This window comes from Bidens hawaiensis, unplaced genomic scaffold (genome assembly GCF_021521415.1).
Source record: "Bidens hawaiensis isolate Kalapana, Puna unplaced genomic scaffold, B.hawaiensis_p1.1 tig00001093_1, whole genome shotgun sequence".
Lineage (NCBI taxonomy): Eukaryota > Viridiplantae > Streptophyta > Magnoliopsida > Asterales > Asteraceae > Bidens > Bidens hawaiensis.
Genome location: NW_027491064.1, coordinates 3,856,764 through 3,867,534, shown reverse-complemented (window position 1 = coordinate 3,867,534; position 10,771 = coordinate 3,856,764). Strand labels below are relative to the sequence as shown.

The 10,771-nt window shown below is 33.4% G+C and overlaps 1 protein-coding gene across 1 annotated transcript; it reads left to right on the top strand.

The window, feature by feature from the left end:
* The first annotated feature begins 2,301 nt into the window (after positions 1-2,301).
* On the top strand, positions 2,302-3,030 carry LOC143559610 (blue copper protein-like). Its single transcript, XM_077048134.1, has 2 exons — positions 2,302-2,649; positions 2,763-3,030. The coding sequence occupies exons 1-2, from the start codon at positions 2,427-2,429 to the stop codon at positions 2,969-2,971; spliced, it is 432 nt and encodes a 143-aa protein (XP_076904249.1). The 5' UTR covers positions 2,302-2,426; the 3' UTR covers positions 2,972-3,030.
* The last annotated feature ends 7,741 nt before the right edge of the window (positions 3,031-10,771 follow it).

The window sequence follows — 10,771 nt, the reverse complement described above, 5'->3', positions numbered from 1 at the left end:
ATCCTGAATTTAAATCTAAAAATATATTGTTTTTTTTACCACGATCATTTTCGTGTTGGTTAGGAGTAGTAAAATATTATTGACTTGATTGATATTGTTCATGCATTTCTCATACAATACAAATTAATATATTGTTAATTTATTTTAAAGACAATATAGTAATTAAATATGAAGCTTTCAGGGTCATAAAGATTATATTGTATGTAAATACAGTCAACTGTGTCATGTTAAAACTACTATGTTTGACCTCAGTAGTCAAACATACCAATCATTACCATAAATTTCTACTAACAACATTGGCCGTGTGAGTAAAAAAGAGTAAATATAAATTAAGAATTCGTAAAACAAAAGATTTCAAGTGGATTCACAGTTGCATAAAAACATCATTCGCTTGAGACCCGTTTAACATGTGTGAAGCAAACAATCGGAGATTAATTAATATGATAAAATACAGAAGAAAAACAGTAAAGATTGAAGCATACCTCCATCAGGTTGATGCACCGACTGTAAATTGTGCTCCAATAGCAAGTATGGGGAAAGTGTCACTGAACATGAGATATATTCTTTTAGTACGTCTGCAAAATAAATAACATTAAATAAGCATCGTAACAACTCAAGTTCTATATATTTTTTAAGCATGCTGTTCAAAATTACTGAATTTGAGTTTCTATGATTTTCGTTGCGAGACCACATTGGTTAGTCCTTAGACTATGCAAAGCATCACTTGTAAGTAAAAAATTGTCATAATTATGACTACAATTTTATTACTATTTTGTAGATAAAGATATAAAACTGATTTGAATAAAAACCAACTAAAATATTTGATTAAAAACCAAAACAAAAATGAAGTGAGAAATAAATGCCTATTACCCACTAATTTCTCAATTGTGATGGTAGGCGATGAGAAACTTCATATCCAAATTTAACGATCATTTGCAAGGTGGAAAGAGATAAAAACATTAATGGGTTTGAAAAGAAAATTCACAAATGGATATAATCCATTCGATAATAAACAAACCCTTTTCCAACTTCAAATAAACTAATCCTAGATAAACTATTTTTCTGGTTTAAAAGAAGAAATAGAAAATCACCCCGTGGGCATAACATCCTAACATTCTTAATTGTCAATACATCACAAAAATATAATAAAGAAAAAGTGTTAATTAAATGATTATTTGTGTAGTGAAACCAATTGTAGACTTTCTAAATAAATGTACCACATACGAAGGTTAATGCCTTAAATAAAATTGCGCTTCCATGAAATTGAGAAGTAAGGATTTGAACTATTCATTGATCCTTCTATAATTTACTTGCGCAGTCATCATATCTACAATTTTTAGCATCAACTTTTGTGAATTAGACCATAAGTTAATTGCATAAAAGAAAACTAAAAGTAGCATAAGTTTCACTGCTTCGGCACTTTGATAAATCAACCATATAATTGCTACCGCATAAATGTCAAAATAGGCTAACCTTTCCACAATTCTTATAACGGCAAACATAGTTTTTTTCTGTGAATCTGAGAATTCATATAAGTTAGTAATCTGCAGGAACAAAATAAATGAAATAATATATAGCAATACAGACCAGCGATAATCAGCATAAGTGAACCATCACATCTGATTGCATAACTAAGGTTTTGTACAAAATCAGAATCTCAAATGAAATCCTAATTCCATTTAGGGTTTGTGACCTCAAACGAAATATGAACAAATAAGTGTCTAAACAAACTGATTTAGTGAAAAAATACCTTTGATGAATCTGAGATTAGAATTAGAGGATGTAAGAGTTTGAATTAGGAATGAAACTGAATTAGAAGGGCAAGGGCGATTAGGGATAGCGTGTTTGATTTCGTTATGGCAGTGAAAAGGTTATGAGATTGATATAACCCATGTCCAGTTATCATTAGATTATATAAACATGCTGAAGTCAAATAGATTCACTATTACTGAATTAATCTTGTAATTAATCTCTGTTTCAGTCCATCTTAAATCAATCAAACGAAGTAGAGGAAGAGTTGTAAGGTATTAGGGTTTAGAATGAAAGCCATGGTGAAGTAATAGTGAAGAAATGGGTTATCTGATATCCGGGTTAGGAGGATCTGACAGGTAGACCCATGACCCGCGAGTTTATTAGACTAAATAAATAAGAGGTCTCTATTCAAAAATCAAGCAATCTGGTGGTTCTAGAAGGGGTAGGGAGCGACGTGAGAGCGACATGTAGGATTTTATGGTAAACAGTGTGTGTGTGTGTATGTGTGTGTTTATGGGTTTAATTACTAATTCAAACGACTATTTTTAGAATATTTTAACAAATTATTAGGCTAAAAAATATCTTGTTCATGAAAATTTGTGATGTAGAGAACTTTTAGCAAGCTTTCATTCTCTATATATTTGATCTCCAAACAGACCAAAATTATAAGCAAAATGGGTATCGAACAATTGTGCATCTTCATCCTCATAACAACTGCAATAGTTGTAGCTCGGGCGGATGAGCTTGCGGTAGGAAATAAACATATTGTTGTAACAGGTGCTGGACCATGTGCGGAAGGAACAAGGTATATAGTTGGAGATGATAAAGGTTGGCAACAAGGTGTTGATTACAATGCTTGGGTCCAGGGGAAGGATTTCCGTGTTGGAGACATATTGGGTATATTCTTGTCATCTTCATACATGACTCATTGCTATTTTTGCTTGCAATTATGTATGTCATGAAGGAGGCGAGCTAGCTAACTAACTAAATTTTATTACTTGTTGACGCAGTGTTTGATTTGACATTTAACCATTGTATCTTGGTGGTTGACGAAGATGGGATTAACAGATGTTGTGGTGCATCACGTATTGTGGATGTTAGGGAGCTTGGACGTCATGAGATAGTCTTTACAGCACCAGGAAAATTTGGTTTCATGAGTCACGTTGGGGATGATTGTATGAAGGGCATGAAGTTTCTCGCCATTGTCAAAGAAAAATGAAATTCTGGATACTTAACAAGGACATGACAAGTTGTTATGTTCTCGAACGTAATCTATATATACATTTTTTATTTTTGTTGTTTGTTAATAATATTTTATGTTGGTTAGAGACAATTTCGGTCATGAACCATCTTTTTTTAATAAATAATTAAGATAAATGTAAAATTTCATAATAATGAATTTTAGATTTTTATCATCGATATCAATTGTTTAGCTTTTGTAGCTAGCTAAATTGTGTGTTCAAATATCACAAGATTTTACTATATATTGACGATAAATAATATGTTCAGACCTTGGTTCAAAAAACAAGTATGCATTCCCCTTACTAATCATGAAGCTGTTCGGCCATCATTTCACACACCACACATACTCGACTTTGAAATTCACGTGTCTTACAACTAGATTTCAAACATCTATAACAAGTTGGTAACCTTTTCTTACATTATTCCCTCAACTTTTTTAATTGTTAAATACCCAATAAACTTAACTTTATACTTAGCAATCAAAAGTTTTTTAAGTGTTCCAACATGTTTTAAAAACCTAACTACATAAGTATAATAGTTATTAGCTGTAGATCAAGAGCTACAGTCTCAATTAATATTAACATTTTAAGAGTTTCACAATTTCTAAAGCACAATTTACAAGTTTAAAGAGAGGCCAAAGAGTAATTGTATTATTTAATACCACGTGTGTTTCAATTTTGTTTCAATAAGTTACAATTTTCCCTTTATCTTTGCTATTTTTTTATGAATTTAAGCAATATTAACTTTTCCACACCTTCATCTTTATCCACACCATTTTTTATAAATTTAAGAAATATATATTTTCTTACACTATTTTTTTAAAAATATCTTTGAGTATATTATGTTTTAAGTAAATTCAAACATATTGTCGCAACGTTCTTATTTTTATCTACCTTTAGATATAAATATTTTAACACCCCAACCCGGAAAATGATGACGTCACATGTGAACCTGTGTGAGGGAAAAATTACGAAATGAACTGATTGCCAGTAGGGAACAAAAGGCTCAAGTTATAACAAGTATAAATAGATGAAGTTACAACATAACATAAAATGATACGATGCAAAGTAAAGCAAGTCAATTAAATAAATCGTATCATATGGATGGTATAGAAATCCAAAACATATAACATACCACTGGGGCTACATTGCACTATAGAACTATGCATCCGACAACACGATGGCGGTGTTGGCATACACTAAAAGATCCACTAACAAACCATGCATATCCATATAGCACATGATCGATCCATACGCCTTTTAATAGCCATGGACTACAGTTTTCCTTAAGAGACGCCATAATTTAGGCTCACCGTCAAGACCAGTGCCACACCATTGATGCCACAATGTCATACTTGCGATCACCACCACAAGTAGAATATGCTCTTGTAATAGAATACAACAAATGAAATGGTACTTTAATAGAATATCTTAAGAACGCTCTAAAAACGTCAAATCAAACAAATAATCATACATTAATATCGGAAAATGCGACAATGAGTACAATATAGTCATAATTCTATCACATGCTTTAAAGGCAAAATTAAATATCAATAACAAGAAATATAAGCTGAATATGAATGAACATGCAGTTAATATATTACTGGCTAGCGTATAACATATTGGAAAACCAATTGTAACATGAAACCGGCAAATCTTGTTTCATGATACCCTGCCAATATAGCTGATCGTTTATATATAGGGCGTACCATAGTGTATCCACCACACTCGGATACATTATCAATGTTTTGTTTCCCAAGATGTTTGAAATTCATATCACCTTCCTGAAACATATAGGTTTCATAGTTCTTGTTGTAGTGAAACAAATAATTGTAAGAAATATGAAACCCAAAGATGTTAAGAGTTCCAGGTGTTAGTCAACAGGGTTTATTAATTACAATCGAAAACAAATAATAAAGGAAGGGGTTAGGATCCGTATCTTGTTTGCTGATTAGTTGCCTTATGCAGATTAGTGATATGCGTTATGCTTTTAATCAACCAACATTGTGTTCATTTAGCTCATAATGTAATCTGTATATTTCTTTTAATCGAAAAATTAAAGTTTGATTTTACCTTATTGTATTCATGACATCATTCTTGGTTTAGTTAGTTTTTATTTTAAATGAGGTTATTTACTTTGATTAAGAAAATAAATACGTAAATTACCCAAGTCGATATATCTTCTTTATACGCTTTAACAAATCATAATCTATATCTATATCTATATTATTATAAAGCATATAATATGACAAAATAGTAATTCAATCCATCCAAAGGAGACACCTGTAAAATTAAATGCTTCTTGTTTCGGTAGCCGACAATTAAACGGAGAGTTTTCCGGACAATTGAATGGTTTGATTAACTTGACGTTTAATTTCAATGAATGAGCAAACAATATCACTAGGGAACACAAACAACAGTTTCCAATGAATGAGCAATCAAAGCTTATCATTTTCAACTTCTTATCTTGTCCATATATCTAATTCGAATCCAAATTGTAATCATCATCATCTTCCTTTCGTATGGCTGTGTGAGTTTTTAACCCTAGGGTTTGATGAAATCTTCGATCAACCAGGTTTCAAACAAACCTCCTCATTGACTCTGTTTATTATTTGCTAAATTTGTATGGTTAAATAATATTTCTAGATAATTTAAGAAAGCTAAAAGGGTTTCGGGATAGAGGTACGACCGTTATTTGTAAGGTAAATTTATTTGTTCGTATAGCTTATTTTACAAAGCTACTATCATTTTTAATTTTGATGTTATATATAGTTCAATGAGTTTATAAAATCATTGATTGATTTCAATTTTATGTTATTTACGTTTGTTTTTATGTATTTGTTCGTATAATTTTAAATAGAGATTTAGAAAAAGAGCTTGAATCAAGCGGAGCTCTTGCACTCGTAAGTTAAACGAGTCTAGCTCTAGCTCACGCAAGTAAAACGATCAAAGCTCTAGCTAGACGAGCTCAGGTATTCAGTGAGTTCAATGAATTTATAGAATCACTGATTCCTTTTGATTTCATTTTTAGTTCCGGAACATTAGCTTATCATGTATCTAATTTTAATATCATCATTTGAAGGGTAAATTTAGTTTCTAACTGTGTGATTACGGATTAAGTTGAAAGAGTGGTGCTGGATAAATAACAGATTCTCAGTATTTGGGAAACTGTTTCATAGTTTTTCATATTGAATAATGCATGGTTTTGTACTTTTATTCAAATCTATTGTTAGATTTTGCAGTCAAAGTAGAACTGCTTAGATCATAATTTACTTATAACTCATTTTAACTACATATTTATGTTAATTATAAACCATGTGACAGAGCAGGGAGATGTTACATCAAATGGTAAAACGGTTGGTTCATTACATTTTGGTGCAAATAATGTACTCAAGTTTTTGAATATATAAAAAGATTTCTTTATATGCTTTCCTTGTACTTGTGAGAAGAGATCCTTTTTAATTGAAAGTGGCAAAATGGGCATTTGGCTAATTAGTCAAATGGCATGTTTTGGTATGGGTCGAAATGGGTATGGTCGGTTATGATTCATTAACTTTCACTTGAACTCATGGGTCGATGACCTTGTAATAAAGTATTATATTTTGCATTCATTTAAGTGGTTGCGTCTGTAATATAGACTTAATAGGTTAAAGTTATTGATTTTGACTTGCAAGTTGGATGTGAATCTTTTAACTTATTCAACACCGACAACTGTTTTTTAAAGAACTTACTATGATCATTTGGTTTCTAATGTTAAACTCACAAACATGGGCATAATTTGGATTATATCTATACGATAATATAATACATAATGGACCGATACAACTGTCTAGATTATATTTATACTTATGATATTGATTATTTCATAAACTCGGTCTCAACAGCCTCCGCAGTTTGTTCGTCTTTCGATAGCCATTTAAATCATTCAGGTATGTGTACGTGGCAAGTTCGGATGAAAAGCTGGACGGTTTCGTGGGCACCATAAATTTTGATTTGGTAGAGGACTAGAGGAACGGGCACACTTAATTGTTTACGCTTAGGTTATTGGGCTTATTTTTGGTATACTAGATGTAAACCGAAATCCATGATTTTGGTGGGCTGTGTTTGGGCTTGGGGTTAGCATGCGTATATATATATATATGATGTAACGTTAACTGTTTTGGGTTGGACGTTCACGAGAGAGAAAGGGACGAGAGAAGTAAAATCATTTTGTAATCATTTACGAAAGGCTTAAGCATGCGACGTTATAAACGTGTGTTTTAAAGTGTTATTATTGTGTTATTATTGTGTTTATTAGGTTTATATTGAATCCATTTGTTGTTTGATTTCGCCTTACAATGAGTTTGCGTGATATCACATTGAAAGATTCTCTCGCGGGACTTACAATTGGTATCAGAGCCTATAGACCTATTCTAGGATCGGGTAAGGTGATATCATTGATTTCGCATTGTGCTTTTGGTAGATAATCTTTGAAAGATTTATAGAAATCATTAAAACAATGTTCTTCGTTTTCATCGGGGCTGGTTGAGACTGTTTTGGGATAGATTTGACTTAATCTTTGGTGTAAATTCAAAACCCCTCATTCTCGGGATTTGATTTACTTTCCAAGTATATCAAGTCAATCTTTTGGGTGTCCTTGGATAAGTTTTGATTGTTTTCGGGCTGTAATCAAGGGTTATCGGAATCTTCTCATCGTTCTCGGCCAATTTTGTGTGATCTCGGTCATATTTGGTCGTTATTGAGCATTCCTAATGGTCTCGGCAAAAGTTCAGTGTTCTCAGGAGATTGGGAGTTCTCGGTAGATTTTCATGCTTTTCGGTTGACTTTCAGGGTTCTTAGTCTTCGGTTTTGGGTCTGGTCTTTGGTGGGCCTTAGTTGTTTGGTTCCCTTTTCTTGGGCTTGTTCTATTGGGTCTTTATTTTTGGACTACTTACTTTGGACTTTAGTTTTAAAATGGACCAATTGACTAACACATCCTCAAATGCTGCTCTATATCAAAAGTTGGAATCTATCATGGGAACTGCTACTCGTGTACCTCGTTTACTATCTTATCAGGGGTTCGCCGAGTGGAAGTTCAGATTTTAAAAATATGTGAAAACGAAATATGCAAAGATTTGGAGGGGCATCATCCGGGGTCCTCAAATTATTACTTGTTAACGGGAAAATTCTGATGAGTTAGTTGTGATGCCTGTCGAAATGTATGTCAACACAGACTTTGAGAAGATTAAAGAGGATAAAAAGGCTCTTGCCACTTTAACAATGAAACTTTCACCTGAAATTGCCTTCGGATTCAGAGAGCTATAGTTTACTAAGGCGTTATGGGAAGCTCTTATTGAAGTGTATGATGGAAATGAGGATATGAGAAGCAGCCGACAAGATGTGTTACGATAGAAGTCTAACATGTTCAAGCATGTCCTACGAGAGTCTTTGGAGACACAACTTCAAAGATTTATATCACTAGTCACTGAAATGCGATCCGCAAATATAAACCTGGCCTCTGTTGAAACAAATAATAACCTGGTCAACTCCCTGCCACAAAGTTGGGACATGATTGTTGTAGTGATTAAGAAGACAAAGGATCTAGCCAGACTAACCTTGACAGAAGTAATGACAATCATTAAATCATGTGCCATGGATGATAAGCAGCGTGCCATAAATCATTCAAGTACTTATAATACGGTCGGATACAGTGTTGCTTCTGATATCTCATCTCACAATATAACTTCTCCATGTTCAAATCCTATAAGGATCAATATGCTCAGTCACAGGAGTCTTAAAATAATTTCTCAATGTTTAAGTCTTCTCAAGTCTCAAAATAACCAACCTCTCAGCCACCACCACAGCCAACTCCCGTGTTTTTTCATCAACTAAGCCCAAGACAAATACTGCTTCCTCCAGTCAATCTCCCACTCAGATTCCTCATATCTCAAAGGAGACTCAAGAAAACATTGCCTTGATGGAAGGTTTCATAAATTGATATAATGCTTTTCTTGCTGGAGATCTGGTTCAACTAGTTGTCGCTAATGAGTTAGATCAAATACATCCTGATGATGTTTAGGAAATGGATATCTCATGGAAAATTGTCATGGCGGTGTTTAGAGCAAAGAAGTTTACCAATAGAACAAGTAGAAAAATAATTGGAATGTTCCAGCTAACCAGAAGGTGGGATTTAATAAAGATACTCTGAGGTTCTATACCTGTCACGAGCCTAGTCACTTTGCTCGTGAGTGCACGAATCCAACCAAGGAGTGAAACATAGAAAGGACATTGCTTATGTTGAATAATGGAAGAGGAGAAATGCAGCTGGTTCAAATGAGAGCGAGCGGGGATTCGTAGCTCAAGAGTTTTCTTGGAATGACCAGATGGCAGCTCTTATCATAAGAAATTAGACTGTAAATTTTGCCCAGATTGATGCTGCTGAAAAGAAAATGATGTTGATAAACAAGTTAAGGATCTACAATTTGCCTTCATGGCTTTCATTTCTTCCAGCTCATTCGAGGTAAGTTCTGAATTATGTTCTCAATCTTGTGTTAATAAGGTGGATTTATATAAATGTGTGTCAAATGAATGTTTCTTTCTACGGCACTCACAACTTAGCTTTAATTTTAAAAACGGGAATTCCTAAAAACACCACACACAACCGACAAGTGTAACGATCACAAGTTGCATAAACCTAAGAAGTCCAGTATCGAACACAAGCACACGTGAAAATGTCTATGACTACTAAACCATAGACAACATCTTTTTTAATTTGTTTTTTAAAAATTAAAACTACTTGACCGAAATTACTTTGACTAAATTAATTAACTTAACTTAACGAAACTAACCGAAACACTTAACGAAAGATTACACAACTAAGGTTCGCTCAAGCTAGCTACATCACCTCTCGGTCTCACTAACAAAACCTAACTTACACTTAATTGATTTAAAAAACAAACCGGAAAATGATTACTAAGGTGTTATACTGCCGACTCTCCTCTCGGGCTCACCGACGATCGACCCTAATGAAAATGAATACTACACAACCAAGGGTAGGGAAAAAATTTAGCGTAACACAAACTAGATCTGTCTGTACCGTATATATCACTTAATAGATCATTTACCCATAGTCGTAACCCACACGTAAGTGTTGACAAGAACATTAACGACTTGCTATTTATGGTAAGAACAATAGAGTATTAATGGAGGAATCACTAACACACTTAATGTTTCAAGACAAACATAAAGGTAACAAAACACACGTTGTAACTCAAAGGATTTCCATTCATATTATGACGGATACAAACGAAAATCAATTAGGGTTTAAAGGTGGAATGTTTGGATTATTGGCAGATTTCTGTACAGGAGTGAGTCAGCCGTCAAATCGCAATTTTAGGTGCGTGTTGTCTCTGTTAAGGCTTGATCTAAATTATTCCTTTTATAGGCCTGCCCAGACACTTGACATTCCCTTTTAGAAAGCCTAATGATTGACACATAATCAATAAAACATATTACAAGAGATTCTAAGTATAACACGTCTTCGGGCAAGCTTTACAGCTTTTGTCTTCTTCAAGCAGATCTGGTAACCATAAAGTGTGATGGTAAACAGTTCTCCGGGCAAGCTTTACTTAGAATATTTTCCTTAGAAAATATTCATGTAGGAGACTTCAATCCTCTTGACCATATAAAACTTTGCTCGATATAGTCAAACGAGCAAACTTGTTCTTCAGAGATCCCTTTAACATTTTGTTAATTTAACTTACTTGAACAATCATAAGTGTGCTGGTAACAGTGTAGCT